General features: G+C 39.1%; 1 protein-coding gene across 4 annotated transcripts in view; it reads left to right on the top strand.

The window, feature by feature from the left end:
- Positions 1-333: 333 nt before the first annotated feature.
- The window catches only part of ARID3A (AT-rich interaction domain 3A), a 261,218-nt gene continuing 236,257 nt past the window's right edge, over positions 334-25,294 (top strand). Inside the window, exons 1-4 of one of the 4 annotated variants that reach the window (XM_053702819.1) lie at positions 334-373; positions 977-1,105; positions 4,804-5,379; positions 9,619-9,865. In XM_053702819.1, the coding sequence (XP_053558794.1) occupies positions 5,033-5,379; positions 9,619-9,865 (594 nt within the window). In that variant the 5' untranslated portion in view covers positions 334-373; positions 977-1,105; positions 4,804-5,032. The other 3 variants (XM_053702821.1, XM_053702820.1, XM_053702822.1) reach the window with 3 other exon arrangements.

Below are 25,294 nucleotides of genomic sequence, written 5' to 3'. Positions count from 1 at the left end.
TCTGAACCAAAAATTGGCCAGCTAAGCTTACATTGCTTTTCAAGTAACAATAGCAAGGGAACGAAAAAACATTGATAGTAGGAGTAAATTAGAAATTTTCTTAAAATTGCATGCTCTATCTAAACAATGCAAGAAAAAAAATTGTGGCTTTAGTATCATTTTAAAACTAGATTTTATTCAGAGAGTGCTTATTGCAACCATGAGTCCCAGGTACATAGAAAGAATGGAGAATTATTAGCCACTAGATGGCGCAGCAAAGGCTGCCTGAGCAGGTACTGACTACTCGAATTGATGGCAACGGTTGGGGTTCAACAGGTTCATTTTCCGTTACGTTCTGTATATGGTAAAGTAGTTTAAAATCATTTAACAGAAGGTAAGTGACAGTGTCATGGCAAGAGTTTTAGAAGAAACATTTAGATACTCGTATATCTTGTTCTAATCTGTATTTTGCAAATAACATAGTTTGATTGTAAACTAACTTGGCAGTATTTGTATGGCTTATGCCAAACGTAGTATGTTTCAAACATTTGTATATGTTTAGTATTTGTGGCTAGCAGGTGCTTGTAGGAAAGCATTAGGCACAGTTTCTGAACTGTCAGCCATATGCCCATATCAGTCACCCTTCCCTGTAACCAACTGTTATGTACCATAGCCGACCTCGGATCAGAACCATTTTCCTGAAGCCTTTGTCATACGTATAAATTATCCCGCTAGCCTGGTCTAAAGCCCCAGCTAAACAAATGACATCAGAACTCAGATCAGACCCATTTTATGTTTTAATATATTTTGACTGGACAGTTGAGATACCGGATTGACTCCGGTTAAATACTGGACAACTTGGCAATTCTGCTGTCAATATAACTACTACTAGTGTCTGTCAATTTTACAGAATGAATTGTCGTTTTTTACACGCTCCCTTGAGAAGCGACGTATGAAACCTTTACGTAGTCAATGGTACATGATTGTTCGTTTGCAGGCGCCCCCTGAGTTCTGTCCAATCGGGTGATGCTGCTGGTTCTGGCCCCGCCCATTCATTCTGATCCCAAGTTTCTCCTCCAAGAGCAAGAAGCGGAGACGGCGGAGGAGGAGGGGGGCAGCGAAAAGGGTAAGAAGAGGCGGAGTGGGCAACAAGCCAGGACAGGGCAATAGGGTGCGATGTAGGGGCAAGAAAAAAAAAAAGGGGGTTCAGAGAAGGGTGGGGCAGCAAAACGGTACAAGAAAATGAGGGCAAACCAGTGGGAAGTGGTAACGGGTTGAGGGGAATCGTACACTCTAATGTGTAGGCAAGGCAGAGTAGAAGAGGCAAACAGACGGTGAAGTGTCGTTGCAAAATGGGGAGCAAGAGGACATTTAGGTTTGGAAAACACAAGGGGTGATTTGGCTGACAGGGCAAAGAGGGCGACGCAAGAGGGAAAGGCTAACATGGGGCAAGGAAACAAGCAGAAGTGAGAAGACCAACGAGCATTTTGGGAAGGGGTTATAAGGGGCAAGAGAAGAGGGACAATGAAGAGTTAGGGGTACAGATGAAGAAGTTGGATGTGGAATATGTGAGCAGATGTTAAAGGAATAATAGAGTTTGGGGACTAGTACTATTGGAAAAGGGGTAATAAGGTGTATGTAGGTTCAGAAAATGAATGGGCAACACACTCTGAAAAGCTGAGGTGACAGGGTTGGAGGCTGTAACTAAAGGTATAAGTAGAGAATTGCAATACAGTCTAGAAAGAGATGACTCAATGTAAGAGGATATCAGAGAGACAAGATGAAATGGGGGTAAGTGGGTGACAAGTGAAGGAGAGTACAGTACAGGAGCAAGCAACAGTAGGCTTACAGTAGTTACATTAGATGGCATGTGAGGGGTAGCACAAGGAAGGTGCAAGAATGTAGAAGACGTGAAAGGTGAACGTTTAAAATGGTAAAAAGTGTGCCAAGGGTAACCAAGCTGTGCCAGGGTGGGAAGAGGAAGGACTTGAGATTGTATAAAGTGTAGATCATTGTTCACAGGGGGGGTATGTGGAGTAGGGTTAGTGAGTAAATAAAGAGTGTAGAAACAGTTGCAAAAGTAGGATGAGGGAGTTAGGGGAGGATAAGGAAAGTGTGAATGGGCAAGGTCCTTAGCTAAGGGTTGCCAGGGAAAGGGGATGCTGAGTGTTCCAGCGAATAAATGAGAGGGATAATGATGGCAGATCAATGAACATGAATGATGCCAGGTGTTGAGAATAGCTGATTATTTAATATACCAGGAGTCAGAGTTGTAAGTAGGAAAACTTGGTAGTAGATAATGAGATAGGAGTTACTGCAGGAAGAAAACCAAAATCATTATACTGGGATAAAATTCTTTGGATCAAGTTGTTAACAGACAAAACAAAGTGATTGAGTATACTAAGTGACTGAACTTTCTTGGGAGAGTCTTAACAGAGGTAGGTGAGCAATGCAAACGAGGAACCGTGAGAGACAGGACCTTTGTTTGTGTGTATTCTGTTACATGCAGATTTTTTATCTGTCTTCTTCAATCAATGGTACTGCAAAGTGTTACAATGTATGATGCAATTTAACAGTTTTTTTTCTGGGCTCTGTCTTGGTGTTGTCTTCCGTTAACAACAAATTGTGCTTATATAGTTGCTGTATAGCTACATCCATGGCTGACAGTTTTGGGGACAAAAATACTATAGCAACTAGAAAATGTAATATTACATCATATGAAAACTGAGGCCATTATTGTTCATTTAGATGGTTTGTTTTCCAGACTGTAGTAAAAATTCCAGTAATAAGAGTATGCATATTTTTATATACAAACTATAAAATTGCTAGTATCTGTAAAACAATCTGATTGTCAACCCCATCTCTGGCAAATACACACACACACACACAAACATATGTGTGTGTGTGTGTGTGTTTCATCAAGAATTGTTACGTCTAGATGAGTTATAGTAGTTTTCTATTAAAACTTGTTTTTCTGTAGTCTAGGACTAAAGTGTTGCAGGAGGATGGATTCAGGTGTCCCAACACAAACCTTCCTTTGTGCCAGAGGGGAGCACTGACCCTGTGTACAGGCACACTTTTGGGAGTGTTTCCCCTCCTCCCCTTTTATGTATACATCCTCCCTCCCATGAAATATCCAGGAGCTGAAAGGGGCTGCTCTGCTCAATCCAGCTGCTGTTTTAACCCATTCATCCACAAGTACAAGTAGAAAGATGGAGCAGTAGAAATGCATGACACAGGTTGTTTACCATGTGGGTTTTTTCATTCTAATAATTTCTGTTTAAAGATAAAACAGATTATCTAAATTTGTTTCTTTAAAGCATCCTAACAAAGGAAAACAAGTTAATAATTTATCTCAAATAGTTTAGCCTAGAGTTTCATTATTTGGTCTATGATATGGAATTGAGAGCTGTGTGCTTTTTTCAAAGCTGTTTATTGTATTGCAACTTGGAGCAGGTTTTGTTCTTTGTGGCGTTTCAACGTACATAGCTCTGCAAATACTTCTATTATTATAGCAGAAAGAGCTTCATGGGTCTGTATGCAGAATTACAGAAATCAAGGTTGCTGTTTGTGTTTTACTTAGGCCTAGGTTACTGGGTATCACCCTGCATGGTTGTTGGGCTTGTTTTTCGTGGTTTACAGCTCCACACCAGGATAATTTCTTGACTATTGCTGTGAAGTGATGGAATATTTTTTTTGTTTTGTTTTTCAAAGATCTGCATAAATCTGTTCTGTATTTTTTTATCTGAAAGTCCTGAAATGTTCAGTAGTATAGCAAGAGTTAATTCTGCCTATCTGCTTAGATAATTAAGAGCTAATGTCCATGGGGGAGGGAAGACAGGTCCCCTCCCTCCATTAATTCCTCCCCCCACCAGGCCTCCCACCCAGCCTACAGTTGGTGTATTTGTTTAATCTCTCTTGCACACCCAGCGTGTGATCCTTCTCCTCCTTGTTTGCCCTGTGTTTGGATCTGCTGCCCCCCCACGGTCAGTGGAGGATTTGGGGGGGTCTGGGAGATAGATTTAGCATTTGGTTTATTTAAAGCTTCTGTGGTTTAGTGTATTTGCTGGAAGACTGGGGAGACGGTGATTATTTCTGACTGGGCCTCAACTCATGTTATATTCAGGGCTAACACGTGACCCCCCCTCTTCCTGTAAAATGTACATGTTGTGGATGAATATTATTTATTAATAGTTATTTTATTTGACCTAGTTGGTGTCAGCATTGTAACATTACTTGTGAGTAGTGAAAGGGTTAAATGTTTTGTGACTTTGCGGCTGTGTAACTATGTAAATTGTCAGACAGGCAACCTTGGTTGGAACATGGGGCAAGGTTCTCTTATACACACATACACACGTATAAATTTATTTTAATGGTGCACAGAAAGGAAAAAAAAAAACCTCAGAGGCAAAAGCAGAGCTTTGAAACCTGGTTAGATTTTCAGAATTGTTGGTTGTTAACCATGAGAGTGTTTAAGAGTATTATACATATTTTTTTTTTCATCACTTGTTGGCGTATAAATATTATTTATTGGTAATAAGGTTTATTTATCATATTTTCTTTATTGAAACAAAAATACAATGTTAATCTTTTACCCCCTTTTTGTATTTTACACAAACGTACACACAAATCTGTGCTTTTGGTTTGTGCATACATGCAAAATATATATACATAAATATAAATGTGTACATGCAAACTATACATAAATATATATGTAGGGTGTGTAAGCTGTAAAATTAGAACATCATTATTTTATCACATATTCTATCTGCTATCATGTGCTTGGTCAAACTTTTTTTTTTTTTTTCCCCAAACACTTTGCAGGATTCAACGTGGAGTTGTATGATTCATTACTACCAGAGCACAGAGGAAAGTAACTGACCGAGTGTGAAGATGTGCAATTTCCAAACCCCAAAATAGTCCGGCCTGTGTCCCATCCTCTTCTGTAAATCCTTTCACACACAGCCAAGTCTCTGGTAGTAAGTTCGTCCCTCATCCCTTTTAGAAGGTGGAGGAGGCAGCGCGAGGAACCCCTCGCCCGCCTGTCCGCGCCATGAAGCTGCAGGCGGTGATGGAGACGCTCCAGCGACAGCAACGGGCGCGGTTGCAGCAGGAGCTAGAAGCGAGGCAACTCCAACAGGATTCTTTGGGCAGGCGAACACCGCCAGGTGTAGGTTACCCTGGCAATGGCTCTGATGAGGCAGAACCAGAGACTCTAAAGATACAACGTGCTCAGGCAGCTGCATTGGCAGCTATGAGGGCAGCAGCTGCAGGCCTTAGTCAGCAAGCCAGTCCAGTCGCTTCAGCAGAAGAGGAAGAAAGCATGGTATCAGAAAATGATGCAGAGCAAGAAAGGGAGGGTGAGCGGTACCAGGACATGGGCTCAGAGGAGGAGGATCTGTGAGTCTATTTTTTTTATTTTTAATGGGTGGGGAAGAAAACTTCACATTACAGTCACCAGTCTGTGGGCCTAATGTGCTTTGCTGTAAATATGACTATTCCAGCGAATTTTGACTCCTAACTTTATCCACAGCTTAATAATTACCTGGCTTTCAAGTTTGTGTGTGTGTTTGTTTTTTTGTGCTAGATGTATGTCTAGATAATGCCCATTTTTGTTTTAGTTTTGTTCTGCTATCAGACACTTGCTTTTGTACAGTGCCCCCTCCCTTTCCAATTTGTCAGATGTGACCTAGTGTTTGCCATCACCTGCCTATGAATGAGTAAGGTAATTTCCTCATCTTATAGGTTTAGGGGTCACCTTCCCCAAGTTATATGACCCATTCACTGGTGAAAAGATCTTACTCTCTTCACAGTCCTGAGAGCAAACATAGTGATATAAATTGACATTTGTCTTCCACATTATTACGTTCACAAAAGATTGTCTTTACCCCTTTCATACCTTAAAGGGAAACTGAACCCAAATTTTTTCTTTTGTGATTCAGATAAGCATAACATTTTAAGCAACTTTCTAATTTACTCCTATTATCAATTTTTCTTCGTTCTCTTGCTATCTTTATTTGAAAAAGGCATCTAAGCTTTGTTCTTGGTTCAGAACTCTGGACAGCACTTTTTTAATGGTGGATGAATTTATTCACGAATCAACAAGGACAACCCAGGTTGTTCACCAAAAATGGGCCGGCATCTAAACTTACATTCTTGCATTTCAAATAAAGATACCAAGAGAATGAAGACAATTTGATAATAAGAGTAAATTAGAAAGTTGCTTAAAATTGCATGCTCTATCTGAATCACAAAAGAAAAAAATTTGGGTTCAGTGTCCCTTTAAGATCCCCCCCCCTACCATGAGAAGTAATTTTCCTCTTTGTTTTTAAATGGGCACTATTTTTTTTTTCTTTGCTCATTCTAAAATAGAATAATTTATGAAGAATTCCATCTTTTTTTTATTATTATTATTTATTGGTATTCCTGTGATGAATAAAGCATTCTTCAATCTATAAATTTGTGGGAGTTGGCTAAAACATTGCGCAATATATACATGGGTATCAATTGTGCACAGACATGCAATTTCTGCAATTTTCACTTTCTTTTTAGAAAATTTTAGTGAATGTTTAAATGTAAATAAATACTTTAAAGCAGTGCTTGACAAATCTGTTTAAAAGTTAGGATCCAGTAAAAATATTTAGGAGCTAAACATACCTTATAGACAGTGGTAGTTGTATATAGATATGAGATTAACCCCAAAAACATAGGAGCCATGGATTAGAATTCTAGGAGCCAGTAGCTCCCTGGCTCCTAGGTTTGTCGAGCCCTGCTTTAAAGTGATGGTAAATCCTAGCATTTATGAAACACTAGGATTTACCAATGGAACAAATAAAGGGGACTTTCAGTCATGAAGTATAAAATACGTCATGCTGAAAGTTTCTTTAGTTGTCTGAAGCGTTTGCCGTACTGAGCTGCTCAGGCAGCCAATGGCAGAACGCTATTTAGCTGCGAGGTGACGTTTATTTTATACTTCTTGACTCAAAGTCCCCTTTTAAATGTTCCAATGGTAAATCCTAGCGTTTCACAAACGCTAGGATTTACCATCACTTTAACTGTTGCTCTTTTGAATGCTTGAGGTAATTTTTCTTCTGTATAGCGTCCCTTTAAGAACAAGACATAAACAACACCTCAGTCTTTTTATTACTTTATTTTTATATTTGCTTTAATATTGATTGCTTAAGTAGATCATGGTGCAGCTCCATCTACCAACATTTATATGTGTGTGGTTTATATAGAAGGAGATCATGCTCACTTATTGGCTGGTCTGCTCAGTTTTACTTCCTACGAAGAATGAATAGTTTGGCACATACCATTGTGAATTACAGCTTGTACACCACTACTTTTTGAGGCTAAAAAATGTTCTTCCATATACTTCTGAGTCCCTCATTCTGTGTAAGTTTTTTTTACTTCAAAGCCAAAGTGTTTTTGTGTATTCCACATTATTCAATGGGATTGGAAGATATAGATTTCATAAGCATATGTATTTGCTTTTCACCTTTTGAGTTGCTAAACATGTCAAGATCAGGCCCCTGTTATCTCCAGCTTGGTTACGTTTGATATGCCAAGCTTCAGTATTTTACTTGTCACCACTACCTTTCAAGCCCCTTGCATGACCTAATGCTGTGGTGTATCAGATTATGGCAACGGCTGCCGGATGTTGGCTGCCTTTCAAAGGCGACTAGAAGAAACTTTTGGCAGTAAAAGAACGGTTTGGAATGGCAGTGTCTCTGTAAACACAGTCTGCGCCAAGTTACTAATGTGCTCAGGGACTATTTCATTGTTGCTTTTTTAAGTTGTAAAGTGTACAACACCCATGTATCCCATAGAGATGTTTTTTGTTTTCCCCTTATAAAATTGGTCTGCTTTTCCAGCACAATGAATGTTTTTGGATAGTTTGATCTGTTTCACTATTATTATTATTATTATTTAATTTTATTTTATCATTTATTTGTCGAGTACCAACAGATTCTACAGCGCTATAAACCTAGGCATTATAGGGATCAAATGGGTAGAGGGCCCTGCAGAGAGTTGCACTGTTGTAATCAGCTCTTATGAAGGTGATCTGCAAACAGCTGGGCTCATAGGCTTACATGCTAATAATGGGGTTCAAGGGGATAACAAAGGAGGAGAAGAACTGAGGTTAGGAAAGATTGGTCTATGTTGTATGCATCCCTAACAGGAGAGTCTTTAGGGAGCGGTTGAAACTTCCAAAACTAGGGGAGATTCTTGTGGAGAGAGACAGAGTTCCACAAGATAGGAGCCAGTCTGAAACATTCCTGTAGACGGGAATGTGAGGCGGTGACAAGAGAGGAGGAGTTCATGAACAGAGCGAAGGGGACATAAGGGAGAGAATCTGGAGACAAGGTCTGAGATATAGGGGGGAGAAATGCAGTTGAAGGCCTTTTATTTCAGAATTTTGTATTTAATTCTGGAGGCAAGAGGAAGCCAGTGAAGGGATTGGCAGAGAGGCACAGTAGATGAAGAGCGATGTGCAAGGAAGATGAGCCTGGCAGAGTCATTTATTATGGATTGTAAAGTAGCTAGACGGCAGCTAGTGATACCAGAGAGAACGGAGTTGCAGTAGTCAAGGCGGGAAAGGATGAGAGAGTTAAAATCTTGATTGTGCCCTGTGTAAGGAAATGTCTAATTTTAGAGATGTATTTAAGGTGGAAGCTGCAGGATTTAGCCAAAGACTGAATGTGAGGAGTGAAAGAAAGATCTGAGTCAAGTGTAACCCCAAGACATCTGGCATGCGGGGTAGGGGTAATGATGATTTATCAACGGTTCTAGAAAAGATGTGGGGTGGAGATTTCGAAAGAAGGGGGGAAAATAAGAAGTTCAGTTTTGGAGAGATTTAGCTTAAGGGGACAGTCTACAATATATTTGTTATTGTTTTAAAAGATAGATAATCTCTTTAGCTGGAGAATGGGAAGTAAAGGCATTATCTATCTTTAATAACAAGATTTTATTTTACAATTTTAGTGTAGACTGTCCCTTTAAGTTAGTGAGAGGACATCCAGGATGTGATATGAGAAAGACAGGCAGTCAGTGACACAGGTTAGCAAAGAAATAGGTCTGGTGCAGAGAGGTAGATTTGGTTCTCATCAGCATACAAATGATATTTAAACCTGTGGACTTTATTAAGATTGAGAAGAGAAGGAGACTGAGAACATAGTCTTGTGGTAAAGGGGCAGAGGTGCATTAGTTGGTCTTGTAAGACTGATTGCAGCTTCCCACATGTACTAAGTTAGTACGACAACTTTATATGAAATTTTGGTTCCCTAATATTTTTGGGGGGTCAGAATACATATTTGTTAGGAGCTGTATAATAAATTAGTTAGGAGTCGTGGCACCACCTAGCTGACCACCCGGTTAAAACTTAAGACCATATTAAGCTAAAATTAGCCAGTATTAAAAATGTTCAATGTTTATTGCACAAATTATCGTTAAATAATTTTTTTGTGTTTTGTATAACAGAAAATGTTATATTAGAAAGTATTCCATTGCTTCCACCTGTCCGCTTCTTTATAATGCCGCACGACTTGCCATCTGACTGGCAACATTTTCTGTGGAGAACACTGATGATGGTGTAAATATGTGCCAGCTTATTTGTGTCTTGTATTCCTTGTTTTACAGGAAAGGGAAATGGGATGAGGATGATTTTGAGGAAGAGGATGATTATGATGATATGGAGGATGGGCTGGGTGCAGGTGATCCTGGCAGGCCAGGCAAAGATTCTGCACTACCCCCTAAACACCTTGCACAACAGGCCTTTGCTTCCCAGCGAATGGCAGGGGGTGCTGAGCGCCCAGGGCTCCCTCATTCAGCACATCCTCAACTACAGGATCATGGAGACTGGACGTATGAGGAGCAATTCAAGCAGGTGAGTAACTTGGTAATGTTAACCAACATGCATTTTTGGTACTTTAACTATGTTTGCTCAGTTTCACATTTTGTTTGTTTAGTTGTTTTTGGTTAACTAAGTGGTCACAGGGTAAAATCAAGGTGTTAAATAAAAAGTGTTCTGTTTGGTTTGAGCATAAAGTCCCTTTTTATGACTTTTTTTTTAATTATATGTAACACCATAACCTTTTCTCCTGCACTGCAGGAAATACTGGTCTTTGTTGTTTGGGTCTCTGGGTAAATGTAAGATATTGTGATATGAGGCTACCAGTAGCCTGGGGGAGGAGAGCAGATGTAATCCAGATGGGAGCAGCTGAATTTATGCTGGGTTGGGGGTGGAGGAAGGATTTGTTGTTTTTCTATACCTACTGTCCCATGTAAGCATTTGCTGCTAATACTGCATACATATATAATAGTTAGAGAAACCAGGGAGTACTTAGAATACATCCCCCCTAGTAGTTCCTTTGTATTATGGCATCTTAGATGTATATCTGTGTGTATTCCATATCTGATTTTTGTTTTTGAGTATATGGTATAGCATTGATACAATAATAGAATTATTTTAAGAATCTTTAATGTTTGCATAGTGCAGTTGGGTACAAACGCAATAAAAAAAACTAGAACACAGCCAGGCTGGAAATATCCTCTAGGCTGGGATATGTAAAACTGTAGCTGTATGCCAAATGTGAAACAGACATATGACTGAATATTTGTTAAAAGTAAGAGTTCCACTATAGAGATTTAATATAACCACATAATTTGCAGCATATATATAATATATTTACCATACAGTGAGTGTTTTATGTCCTTTTAACTGCAGCCACAGGATTCAGAATAACCTGAAAACACCACCTGCTATTGTGTAAAATGGTGCTTGTCCCATGCTTCATAGGAAGTCAAAAAGCAAATTCTGCAACCTGCAAATCACATGTTAAAGGGACACTCAAGACAAAATAAAGTTGTATGATTCAGACAGATCATACAGTTTCCAATTCACTTCCATTATAAAATTTTGCACAATCGTGTTATATATACTTACTTTCTTCAGAACAAGATCCTACTAACATGTGCACAAGCTCACAAGGTATATGTATACTAACTAGCCTGTGATTTGCGGATATCTGTCACATGATACAGGGGGCGGAAAATGGGAGAAAAAATAAATTTGTCAGAATAAAATCTACTGCTGCTCTTGAATTTCAGAGTAGGTGTTAAATCATTGTCATTTTATTATGTAATTCTACTGCATTGAGTGGTCCTTTTAAGCAATTTGCTGCATTTACATATTTTTATTTTTGGTCTATCTAGAGAGCATGTGGCAAAGCACACTTATATATATAGATATATTTTTTTTCTTTGAACACAGCTGTTTAATGTTATGTCCCTTTTTAAATATTGCATTTCAAAAGCTTATATCCTTGTGATAGCTGAATGAATTTTGCTGAAATGTGACTGCTTACTTCAGACTGAAAACCCCTACTTGGTGTAGATGTTATGCTCTAGGGGTGATTTGATTAATTTACTTGTGTCTGTATAGAAGTCTTTTTAAGAATTTAAAGGGCCATGATACCCACATTTATTCTTTCATGATTTAGAAAGAGAATGCAATTTTAAACATCTTTCTAATTTACTTCTATTATCTCATTTGTTTTATTCTCTTGATATTCTTTGCTGAAAAGCATATCTAGATATGCTCAGTAGCTGCTGATTGGTTGCTGCACACAGAAGCCTCGTGTGATTGGCTTACCCATGTGCATTGCTTTTTCTTCAACTAAGGATATCTAAAAAATGAAGCAAAATAAATAATAGAAGTAAATTGTAATGTTGTTTAAATTTGTATTCTCTACCTGAATCATGAAAGAAAGATTTTGGGTTTAGTGGCCCTTTAAGTAATATAAGTATTTTTTCACTTTCCTGTACTGTGCTCATTCCTAAATACAAATTATCACTACAGATGTATAATGCCTGTATTTAGTCAATTTCATTTCTAGAAAGAGTTGAAAATATTCATATTTTGTTATCTCTAGTACATTTAGGATATAACTTAATTTTATTAACAAAACTGTATTTTTCTCATACTGATCTATATTCATAACTTAGTAATCCTGTTTAATGACTTGTTTATCAGCAACATTTTGAAGTGTACACAGTGTGACACGACTTTCAGCTTTGTCAGCAATGGCCATATGTTGCTGGAGTCACAGTGAGTCCAGTGACTGTGTCTGAATGGTAGAGGTATTGCGTGACTAGATCCTTGTTTATATCGCTCAGCTTCCCCTCTCCTCCCCTTGATAATGCTGTTCCTTTTTTTTTTTTTCCCCTCACTTCCTTTATTGGGGGAGGGGAATATAGATTGAAGAGGTGGGTGGTATGAAGGGTGGGGGCAGGGTGTGCCTATGTGGGTGGAGAAGGGGGGTATAGGGAGTGTATATGATATAGAAAATAATTTAGCATATCAGTTTTATGGACCTTTTTATATAGGAGCACCCACATACGCAGACCTATCTTTCCACAAAGATGTGTTTGTGCCCAGGCAGACACTGTTTGCTCAGATTTTTAAAACTTCTTCTCTTTTCTTCTTTTTAAGATGTTGAAAAAAAATAAACCTTTTTTTAAGAAGTAATCTTTTTTTTTTTTTTTTTTAGTATTTTTAGAGTTTTCAATGCAACGATCAGCTCAATTAGGTGTACTTTATTCATGGTGCATAACTCTTTTCTAAATTTGTGTTCACAGAGGTTGTCAAAAGCAGATATGTCATTGTTACCTGTTATAGGAGTGGTAGGAACCACATTTTAAAAAAATGTTTTAATAAAATTCACTTTTACTTCTAACTGCTAAAACTTTACTTTTTGGAAATTAAGTACTAACAGGGCATTTTTATCTTGAGATGGGATTTATCAGGTATTGTGTGTTGGAGGCCTTTAAATAAATACAATTTAAACATTAATACTAGGTATTCTGCATTCATTTCATTTGTTTTTAAACCAAAATATTGGGAATCCTCCTGTAATTGCTCTTCTTGAAATGGCAAGGTTCCAACCATGACGCAGTTGCACGTGCCTTGGTGTTTAAATGACAGTTAACTATTTGAGAGGCAGGCTACATCCTGGAGTTAACTGTGGGATATCTATTGAATGTGAATTTGTAAAAGTATAAAATATATCTGACTGCAAGTGACCAATGGTATCCTGTAGAGTTGGGATGTTGTGTTTTGTGTGTTAGTCGGTTGGGTTGTAACTTACTGTGCCATAATACGCAGTATACACTATCATTTTGTATCCTATTCCAGCTGCAACCCCCCCCCCCAATATCTTTTCCTAAGTTGGCTGTGTACCAGCACAGAAGCAAAACTAAGAGGAGGGGAGGCTGTTGCCTGTCAGACATTATGATTAACTTGTTCAGTGCTGCTGGGAGCAAAAACACAGGTCGGTAGTTAAAAGGACATAAAACCCAAAACTTTTCGTTCATGATTCAGATAGAACATACAGTTTTAAACCACTTTCCTGTGTATTTCTATTGTCAAATATTCTTGGTTTTCTTGCTACGTTGTTGATTAGCAGGAAGGTACGATCAGGAGTGTGCACGTGTCTGCAGTACTATATGTTAGCAGTTTTGCAATAATGTTATACTTTTGCAAGAACACTAAGTGGCAGCAATGTTTCCTCTCATGTAGTGCTCCAGACATGTGCATGCTACCTATCTAGATATCTTCAAAAAAGAATAACAAGAGAACAAAGCAAATATGATAATAGAAGAAAATTGGAAACCTTTTTAAAATTGTATTTTCCATCTGAATAATGAAAGAAACAAATTGTGGGTTTTGTGTCCCTTTAAGAGTTCATAAATGTTTTCTGTCTCCTCTCCTGTCCTTTAAACAGTCTTGTTCTTATAGCTGAGCTCATTAAAGGGACAGTCTACAATAAAAATGTTACTGTTTTAAAAGATAGATAATCCCTTTATTACCCATTCCCCAGTTTTGCATAACCAACACGGTTATAATAATATACTTTTTACCTCTGTGATTAACTTGTATCTAAGCTTCTTCTGACAGCCCCCTGATCACATGACTTTTTATTTATTATCTATTGACTTTCATTTTAGCCAATTAGTGCAGTGTCTACCACAATCCACGGGAGTGATTACAGTGTTATCTATATGGTTTACATGAACTAGCTCTCCCCTGTTGTGAAAAGCAAATAAAAAAGCATGTGATAAGAGGCGGCCTTCAAGGGCTTAGAAATGATCATTTGAGCCTTCCTAGGTTTAGCTTCCAACTAAGAATACCAAGAGAACAAAGCAAAATTGGTGATAAAAGTAAATTGGAAAGTTGTTTAAAATTACATGCCCTATTTAAAACTTGAGGATTTTTTTTGGACTTAAAGGGATACTGAGCATGCAATTTTAAACAACTTTCTAATTTACTCCTATTAATTTTTCTTCGTTCTCTTGCTATCTTTATTTAAAAAAGAAGGCATCTAAGTGAAGGAGCCAGCCAATTTTTGGTTCAGTATACTGCACAGCACTGGTTTATTGGTGGGTGAATTTATATCCCCCAATCCGCAAGAACAACCCAGGTTGTTCACCAAAAATGGGCCGGCATCTAAACTTAAATTCTTGCTTTTCAAATAAAGATACCAAGAGAATGAAGAAAATGTGATAATAGGAGTAAATTAGAAAGTTGCTCATAATTGCTGCTCTATCTGAATCACGAAAGAATTTGGGATCAGTGTCCCTTTAAAGCAAAAGTATAAGCCCTTCTAGCCATGATTTTCACTCCCAAATGCTCTTTCACATGGATAATTGCTTGTCATGGTTTGTGGTACAGTGTAGCAGTTACATTCACACTCTCCCTCTCGTCAGCCTGAAATGACAGTGTTCTCTCTCCCCCCCCCCCCCCACACACACAGTATTTGTTGTGCAGGTTTTCATTAAATCAATTAATGCTACATTATAGAATTATAACAGAAAATGCTATAATATTGCAAAGTATTGCACTACCCCTCACCTGGCTAATTCATAATGCCACTGAGTTTGCTAAATTTGCTGTGGAGAACACTGAATGGTATTATGATGATGTTGTGTGTTTTTAAATGATTCTTCCCACCCCCCTTCCCCAAAGGAAAACTAATAAAGACAGGATCTCTGCTAGGTGCACCTGCCTCAGTATCCTGTCTGAGGTAGCAGATGAGGGGGCAGGGTGTGCACTGCACAATAACAAATCATGCTGAGACTTATTATATACATCAATAAGATACAGGGGCATGTTAGGCTTGTAAAACTGCATTACTATTTATAAAATCCTAAATAGAGCTTGAAAAATTCCAGATATTAAATCTTTTTATGAACTATTCTTATCATAGGCTTTCACATGTATCTGGCTCCAGCAAAATGCTTTTTCATGGGTCCCTGATATCCTTGGCTTCCAAGTTTGATATACATTTGTCAACCCTTGCCCTCTAAATACCTCTCACTCCTGGCTTTTAAGTGGTTGCTCCTGCATTTCAGTATATGCTGCAGTTCCAGGTGTGCTGGATAGATATAAGATTTCTTGGCAGCATCAGTATTATTGTTATGGGATACAAAGAGGGAAAATGAGGGGGGTTACAAGTGGAGATTTATAAGGAGGGGACAGGGAGCAATACGAGGAGTTCAGTGGCCTGTTTCTGCCTCCGCCCCCAGCATTACACAGCATGAGTATTTGTGTGTTTGCTCTCCAGGAATCATGGTTTGGCATTCTGCCCGCCTGTCTGACTGTTTCCCTTCTCTGGTTTGGGCCTGAGCCACATTCTGTGAACCTGAATAATTAGAGATGTCTCATGTCCTCTTCTGTTTCTGAATTGTGTATTTGATGTTGCTTAATACTTAGGGTCTTTTACTATTTTTGTATGTGCACATTTTATTTTGCTCACTCAGTTTCAAATCCGTAGCTTAGTGTGTAGTAATAATAATAATAATGTGGTAACTGTTTCAGTGTATGTTTCCCACTGCAAGTAACTCCAGTGTGATGCCAGCTTTGGTTTTATGGAGAGATCGTGTTAAAGTATATATGTTTTGTGTTTTAAGATGAAAGATTGTCTTGATCAGTAGACAACTGTGCTGTTATGTGATTGTGTGAAAAAATGCAGGAACACGGAGCACTGTATACTTTACACTTTCCAATTCTGTGAGTGTAAAGAGCACTGTACATGCATATTGTTGTGTAACTGTTGTTGTGTTGTGTGTGTGTGTTTAAATGCTTTTTGAGGCTTTAGAAAGTTGTGCCTTTTTAGTTTTAAATTTTTTTTACACGGTGGGATTGTAGACAACACTGAGAGACTGTTTCCCCTTGCGGGGAGTGTGTGTGTTCTTCATTAATATGAAAAGCCTAATAATTTTTCCCCTTTAGTATGCAATGCTGTGTGATTATTCAGAGAACTGTATGATCTTCACATTTTGTGTTTTTAACTTTGCCTCAAGTGTGCGTGTTTTAAAGTGTAATGTATATAATACTGTACATTTAGTATAAGATGCAGAGTGTTGCTAGTGTCAGTAATTTCAGCCTTTCTGAATGACTCTCCTTCGCCCTGCACTGTTAGTTTCCGGCTCTGTGGAATGTTTGTATGTTGGGTTTTTTTTAAGCTTATTTGCATGCCATGACACCAGATCGCGTGCAGCCGCCCTTAGCTAGACCAAGGACTGTGCTTCCTCTGTGGGTTAGGCAACCCATCTGCTAAATTCAGGACTTGGTTTCAATATCGCACTGCACTAGGCTTAAACTTGATCATTATCTTATTAGCTGCTGTTCTTGGCCTATAAATCCTAATTTACTGTATACCAGGAATCTTCCTCATTACTTGTACACTTACTGTGGCTAAAACATTAGCCATTAATATGAAGGGAGTGGTGCTGGCAGCCATTTTAAAAGCTGCAGATAATACATATGACCTTTTAATTAGACACCCCCACAACATCAGATCTCCAATAATAGCTGTCAAGAAAAATAACCTCCCCCAACTCTCCCTTCTCTACAGTCTTCATTCATCTAATTCTGTATCACTGACTTGCTGGGGTTGAGTGTCACATAGGTTAAACGGTAACTTACATTCATATTGATTTGCACTTCAGCTTCCTGGCTAGCTTTGTCATAAAGAACTAGTTGCTGAGGAAAAGCCACATTCAACTTTTGATATATTTTTATGTCTGCTTTTAATGTGGGCTGTGTAAACCATAGTGTTGTCTTTGTTACTGTGGATAATATCTAATCTGATTACCTTGTCATATTGATGAAATGAAGTGAAATGAAATATTGCTAAAGAAAGTTAAAGAAAATGGTGTGAAATTCTCTCTGCACTGATTTCTTGTCCTCTGACTACCAGAAAGCTTGTGGATGAGTCTGTAACCTGTAAATGCTGGTTCCTGATTAATTATATTTCTATTATGTGAAACTACTCCCCCTTTTTTATATGTGTGTATATACACACACACATATATATATATATATATATATATATATATATATATATATATATATATATATATATATATATATATATATATACACACACACATGAGACATATGTACTTTTAAGATTCTGTGCAGTTTAATGCATTTTTAATAGACAAATGTATGCTTAAGTTATTTTATTTGGCACTCCTAGGTCAATGTATGAATGAGAGATACCAATATGGATCTATCTCCCTGTTCTTGCAGTGATGGTAAAATCACTAGAAAAAAGTCTATAGTTTCAGTTAATTGTAAAAAAAAAAAAAAAAAAAAAAAAAAGAAAAGAAAAAAAAAAAGGGTGCTAAACTCAACCATGTCTGTGCCGTGGCAGCTCGCAAAATTCAGTACCTCCAGCTGCCCACGGCACATCGCTCTACTTCAATGAGGTGACGTTTCTACCTCTAAACCAATAGCCGTGCTTTTCATCTGACAGTGTTCTGTATGGTAGCACGGCTATTAATTTAGGGGTGGAAACGTCACCTCATTGGTAAAGAGCGCTGTGGCGTGGGTAGTGTTGAAGGACAATGCAGTCACATTATCTGTTCTTATTGGGGTGGGCCTCTTGTGCTGTAAATGCAAATTCCAACTCACACACAAAAATACTTTACAGCACTATACTGTCAAATGCTGGTCTGTGTGGTACCATGAACAGTCTTCCCAGTAAACCGACAAACTGTACACTACATTTTCATCTGCACTTAAATATAAGTTCATGAACAATTTGTACATTTTTAGGAGCTACGTAATTTTCACTAGAATTGTGGGAGCTGTGGCTCCTTAGTTCCCAGGATTTTTCAAGTTATGGTGTACAGGTCACACATTTTAACAGGTTAGTCGAGTCCAAAATAAACTTTCATGATTCAAATAGGGCATGTAATTTTAAACAACTTTCCTATTTACTTTTATCGCCAATTTTGCTTTGTTCTCTTGGTATTATTAGTTGAAAGCTAAACCTAGGTAGGCTCACATGCTAATTTCTTAGACCTTAAAAGGCCGTCTCTAATGTGAATACATTTTGACAGTTTGGGCATTAGTTCATGTGTGTCATATAGATAACATTGAGCTCATGCACGTGAAGTTACCTAGGAGTAAGCACTAATTGTCTAAAATGCTAGTCTGTCAAAAGAACTGAAATAAGGGGGCAGTTTGCAGAGGCTTAGATACAAGTTAATCGCAGAGGTAAAAAGTATATTAATATAACTGTGTTGGCTATGCAAAACTGGGGAATGTGTAATAAAGGGATTATCTATATTTTAAAACAACAAAAATTCTGGTATTGACTGTCACTTTTAATAGATTAAGCATGCAAAAAAAGTGTCTTCCTCCTTTTTTATATCAGCAAAGAAGCACTGCACTTTAAAGGGTTTGCGTATAACAAATGTAAAAAGCATTTGAACTGTCATTTATTTTTTTTAGCATAAGGTATTGAGCATCTCTAAAGCATCTTCAATCATTTTATCTCCTCTGAGTCTGCTGTTTTCAGTTAGTGATTGAATAAAACTAAACTAAGGTTTACACAAATTAATCAAATGGAAATCATACTTTTTAAACTTTTTTTTATTTTTTTTATTAGTATAAAATGACCTAATGTTTCGACCACTGCCTTCCCCATTTGTAATAAAAAAAAATCTTCTTAAAGGGACAGTCAACGCAATTTTTTTTTTTTTTTATTGTTTAAAAAGATAGATAATTCTTTTATTACCCATTCTTCAGTTTTGCATAACCAACACTGCTATATTAATATACTTTGTTTTTACCTTTGTAATTACCTTGTATCTAAGCACCTTTTTCTGACAGCCCCCTAATTATATGACTTGTTAGAATCCACGGGCATGAGCTCAATGTTATCTATATGGCTCACATGAACTAGCACTCCCCTGTTGTGAAAAGCTAATACAAAACATGTGATCAAGGGGCTGTCTTTAGTGACTTGGAAACAGACAGAAATTTAGAGGCTTACATGTTATAAAGTATATCAATATAACCATGTTTTTTTGTGCAGAGCTGGCGAATAGGTTGTAAAGGCATTATCTTTCTATTTAAACAGTAACAATTTTTGTGTTGACTGTCCCTTTAATGATCATGCACTTCATCATGCACTGCCATTCTAAAGCTGTGCTGCACATCCCATTTTGAAGATATGCAGGTGCGCCTTAGGTTGATTATAGTTTTGTGAGTTGCAGAATCAATAACAAGCGCATACACAATTTATCTGCCTAGTGAAGCTGGGCAGACAGCTAAGTCCATGGAGGGAGAAAAATGGGCAGACGGTAGCCTTCTTGTGGACCGGGCCACTCGCTTTAAATACTTTCCTCAAGTAGGTGAAGCCTTGGGGGCAGATCAAATAATATCAGAAAGATATAAAGTATTAAAAATTAACATTTCTCTTGTTAAGTGTATCCAGTCCACAGATCATCCATTACTTGTGGGATATTCTCCTTCCCAACAGGAAGTTGCAAGAAGATCACCCACAGCAGAGCTGCTATATAGCTCCTCCCCTAACTGCCATATCCAGTCATTCTCTTGCAACTCTCAACAAAGATGGACGTAGTAAGAGGAGAGTGGTGTATTATAGTTAGTTTCTTAACTTCAATCAAAAGTTTGTTATTTTTAAATGGTACCGGAGTGTACTGTTTTATCAAAGGCAGCATTAGAAGAAGAATCTGCCTGTGATTTCTATGATCTTAGCAGAAGTAACTAAGATCCATTGCCGTTCTCACATATTCTGAGGAGTGAGGTAACTTCAGAGAGGGAATGGCGTGCAGGTTTTCCTGCAATAAGGTATGTGCAGTAAACATATTTCTAGGGATGGAACTTGCTAGAAAAATGCTGCTGATACCGGATTAATGTAAGTTAAGTCTAAATGCAGTGATTTAATAGCGACTGGTATCAGGCTTATTAACAGAGATACATACTCTTATAAAAGTGTAATATAAAACGTTTAATCGTTTTTATATATGCTTTGGTGATAAAACTTATTGGGGCCTAGTTTTTTCCACATGGCTGGCTTTATTTTTGCTAGAAACAGTTTTCCTGCGGCTTTCCACTGTTATAGTATAAAAGTTACAGTTGGTGCAGTTAAAATTACAAACTGTGACATTCAGCTTCCCTCAGCAGTCCCCTGCATGCTATAGGACATCTCTGATGGGCTCAAAAGGCTTCAAAAGTAGGAGCTGTGGCAGTTGTTATGACTGTTTAAAAAACATATTTTCTTCTGTTATGTGTGATCAGTCCACGGGTCATCATTACTTCTGGGATACAACTCCTCCCCAACAGGAAATGCAAGAGGATTCACCCAGCAGAGCTGCATATAGCTCCTCCCCTCTACGTCAGTCCCAGTCATTCTCTTGCACCCAACGACTAGATAGGATGTGTGAGAGGACTGTGGTGATTATACTTAGTTTTTATGACTTCAATCAAAAGTTTGTTATTTTATAATAGCACCGGAGCGTGTTATTACTTCTCTGGCAGAGTTTGAGGAAGAATCTGCCAGAGTTTTTTACTATGATTTTAACCGGAGTAGTTAAGATCATATTGCTGTTCTCGGCCATCTGAGGGAGGTAAAAGCTTCAGATCAGGGGACAGCGGGCAGATGAATCTGCATTGAGGTATGTAGCAGTTTTTATTTTCTGAATGGAATTGATGAGAAAATCCTGCCATACCGTTATAATGACATGTATGTATACACTTCAGTATTCTGGGGATGGTATTTCACCGGAACTACTCTGTTAAAAGTCACTAATCCTTTTAATAAGTATTTTTCATGTTAAACGTTTTTGCTGGAATGTAGAATCGTTTACATTGCTGAGGTACTAAGTGAATAAATATTTGGGCATTATTTTCCACTTGGCAGTTGTTTGCTTTTAATTGTGACAGTTTCGTTTCTCTTCACTGCTGTGTGTGAGAGGGAGGGGCCGTTTTTGGCGCTCTTTGCTACGCATCAAAAATTTCCAGTCAGCTACTCTTATATTTCCTGCATGATCCGGTTCATCTTTGACAGATCTCAGGGGTCTTCAAACTTCTTTGGAGGGAGGTATATTCTCTCAGCAGAGCTGTGAGAATTTTATATTGACTGTGAATAAAAACGTTGCTCTGTAATTTTTATGTCAAATTTAATTATTGTTATTTTACTAATGGGAACAAACCTTTGCTAAAAGTTGTGTTGTTTTAAAGTTTGATGCTATAACTGTTTTTCAGTTCATTATTTCAACTGTCATTTAATCGTTTAGTACCTCTTTGAGGCACAGTACGTTTTTGCTAAAAAAGATTATATCCAAGTTGCAAGTTTATTGCTAGTGTGTTAAACATGTCTGACTCAGAGGAAGATATCTGTGTCATTTGTTCCAATGCCAAGGTGGAGCCCAATAGAAATTTATGTACTAACTGTATTGATGCTACTTTAAATAAAAGTCAATCTGTACAATGTGAACAAATTTCACCAAACAGCGAGGGGAGAGTTATGCCGACTAACTCGCCTCACGCGGCAGTACCTGCATCTCCCGCCCGGGAGGTGCGTGATATTATGGCGCCTAGTACATCTGGGCGGCCATTACAGATAACATTACATGATATGGCTACTGTTATGACTGAAGTTTTGTCTAAATTACCAGAACTAAGAGGCAAGCGTGATCACTCTGGGGTGAGAACAGAGTGCGCTGACAATACTAGGGCCATGTCTGATACTGCGTCACAGCTTGCAGAGCATGAGGACGGAGAGCTTCATTCTGTGGGTGACGGTTCTGATCCAAACAGATTGGATTCAGATATTTCAAATTTTAAATTTAAATTGGAGAACCTCCGTGTATTACTAGGGGAGGTCTTAGCAGCTCTCAATGATTGTAACACCGTTGCAATACCAGAGAAACTGTGTAGGTTGGATAAATACTTCGCGGTACCGGCGAGTACTGACGTTTTTCCTATACCTAAGAGACTAACTGAAATTGTTACTAAGGAGTGGGATAGACCCGGTGTGCCGTTCTCACCCCCTCCAATATTTAGAAAGATGTTTCCAATAGACGCCACCACTCGGGACTTATGGCAAACGGTCCCTAAGGTGGAGGGAGCAGTTTCTACTTTAGCTAAGCGTACAACTATCCCGGTGGAGGATAGCTGTGCTTTTTCAGATCCAATGGATAAAAAATTAGAGGGTTACCTTAAGAAAATGTTTATTCAACAAGGTTTTATATTGCAACCCCTTGCATGTATCGCGCCGATTACGGCTGCGGCAGCATTTTGGATTGAGTCTCTGGAAGAGAACCTTAGTTCATCTACGCTAGACGACATTACGGACAGGCTTAGAGTCCTTAAACTAGCTAATTCTTTCATTTCGGAGGCCGTAGTACATTTAACCAAACTTACGGCTAAGAACTCAGGATTCGCCATACAGGCACGTAGGGCGCTGTGGCTAAAATCCTGGTCAGCTGATGTTACTTCTAAGTCCAAATTACTTAATATACCTTTCAAGGGGCAGTCTTTATTTGGGCCCGGTTTGAAAGAAATTATCGCTGACATTACAGGAGGTAAGGGCCACGCCCTACCTCAAGACAAAGCCAAAGCTAAGGCTAGACAGTCTAATTTTCGTCCCTTTCGGAATTTCAAAACAGGAACAGCATCAACCTCCACTGCACCAAAACAGGAAGGAGCTGTTGCTCGTTACAGGCAAGGCTGGAAGCCTAACCAGTCCTGGAACAAGAGCAAGCAGGCCAGGAAACCTGCTGCTGCCCCAAAGACAGCATGAACCGAAAGCCCCCGATCCGGGACCGGATCTAGTGGGGGGCAGACTTTCTCTCTTCGCCCAGGCCTGGGCAAGAGATGTGCAGGATCCCTGGGCACTAGAGATCATATCTCAGGGATACCTTCTAGACTTCAAATTATCTCCCCCAAGAGGGAGATTTCATCTGTCAAGGTTGTCAACAAACCAGATAAAGAAAGAAGCGTTTCTACGCTGTGTACAAGATCTGTTATTAATGGGAGTGATCCATCCGGTTCCGCGGTCGGAACAAGGACAAGGGTTCTACTCAAACCTGTTTGTGGTTCCCAAAAAAGAGGGAACTTTCAGGCCAATCTTAGATTTAAAGATTCTAAACAAATTCCTAAGAGTTCCATCGTTCAAAATGGAAACTATTCGGACAATCTTACCCATGATCCAAAAGGGTCAGTACATGACCACAGTGGATTTAAAAGATGCTTACCTTCACATACCGATCCACAAAGATCATCACCGGTATCTAAGGTTTGCCTTCTTAGACAGGCACTACCAGTTTGTAGCTCTTCCATTCGGATTGGCTACGGCTCCAAGGATCTTCACAAAGGTTCTGGGTGCCCTTCTGGCGGTACTAAGACCGCGAGGGATTTCGGTAGCTCCGTACCTAGACGACATTCTAATACAAGCTTCAAGCTTTCAAACTGCCAAGTCTCATACAGAGCTAGTTCTGGCATTTCTAAGGTCGCATGGATGGAAAGTGAACGAAAGGAAGAGTTCTCTTTTTCCTCTCACAAGAGTTCCATTCTTGGGGACTCTTATAGATTCTGTAGAAATGAAGATTTACCTGACAGAAGACAGGTTAACAAAGCTTCAAAATGCATGCCGTGTCCTTCATTCCATTCAACACCCGTCAGTAGCTCAATGCATGGAGGTGATCGGCTTAATGGTAGCGGCAATGGACATAGTACCTTTTGCACGCCTACACCTCAGACCGCTGCAATTGTGCATTTTAAGTCAGTGGAATGGGGATTACTCAGATTTGTCCCCTACTATGAATCTGAATCAAGAGACCAGAAATTCTCTTCTATGGTGGCTTTATCGGCCACACCTGTCCAGGGGGATGCCATTCAGCAGACCAGACTGGACAATTGTAACAACAGACGCCAGCCTACTAGGTTGGGGCGCTGTCTGGAATTCTCTGAAGGCTCAGGGACTATGGAATCAGGAGGAGAGTCTCCTTCCAATAAACATTCTGGAATTGAGAGCAGTTCTCAATGCCCTTCTGACTTGGCCCCAATTAACAACTCGGGGGTTCATCAGGTTTCAGTCGGACAACATCACGACTGTAGCTTACATCAACCATCAGGGAGGGACAAGAAGCTCCCTAGCAATGATGGAAGTATCAAGAATAATTCGCTGGGCAGAGTCTCACTCTTGCCACCTGTCAGCAATCCACATCCCGGGAGTGGAGAACTGGGAGGCGGATTTCTTGAGTCGCCAGACTTTTCATCCGGGGGAGTGGGAACTTCATCCGGAGGTCTTTGCCCAAATACTTCGACGTTGGGGCAAACCAGAGATAGATCTCATGGCGTCTCGCCAGAACGCCAAACTTCCTCGCTACGGGTCCAGATCCAGGGATCCGGGAGCGGTTCTGATAGATGCTTTGACAGCACCTTGGAACTTCGGGATGGCTTATGTGTTTCCACCCTTCCCGCTGCTTCCTCGATTGATTGCCAAAATCAAACAGGAGAGAGCATCAGTGATTCTAATAGCGCCTGCATGGCCACGCAGGACTTGGTATGCAGATCTAGTGGACATGTCATCCTGTCCGCCTTGGTCTCTACCTCTAAGACAGGACCTTCTGATACAGGGTCCATTCAAACATCAAAATCTAACTTCTCTGAAGCTGACTGCTTGGAAATTGAACGATTGATTTTATCAAAACGTGGTTTTTCTGAGTCGGTTATTGATACCCTGATACAGGCTAGGAAGCCTGTTACCAGAAGGATTTACCATAAAATATGGCGTAAATACCTATACTGGTGCGAATCCAAAAGTTACTCCTGGAGTAAGGTTAGGATCGCTAGGATATTGTCCTTTCTACAAGAAGGTTTAGAAAAGGGTTTATCAGCTAGTTCATTAAAGGGACAGATTTCAGCTCTGTCCATCTTGTTACACAGGCGTCTGTCAGAAAATCCAGACGTCCAGGCCTTTTGTCAGGC

The sequence above is a fragment of the Bombina bombina genome, chromosome 2 (assembly GCF_027579735.1).
Source record: "Bombina bombina isolate aBomBom1 chromosome 2, aBomBom1.pri, whole genome shotgun sequence".
In the NCBI taxonomy this organism is placed as follows: Eukaryota; Metazoa; Chordata; class Amphibia; order Anura; family Bombinatoridae; genus Bombina; species Bombina bombina.
The sequence above is the reverse complement of the archived record's forward strand: the minus strand, read 5'-3'. Positions and strand labels throughout refer to the sequence as shown.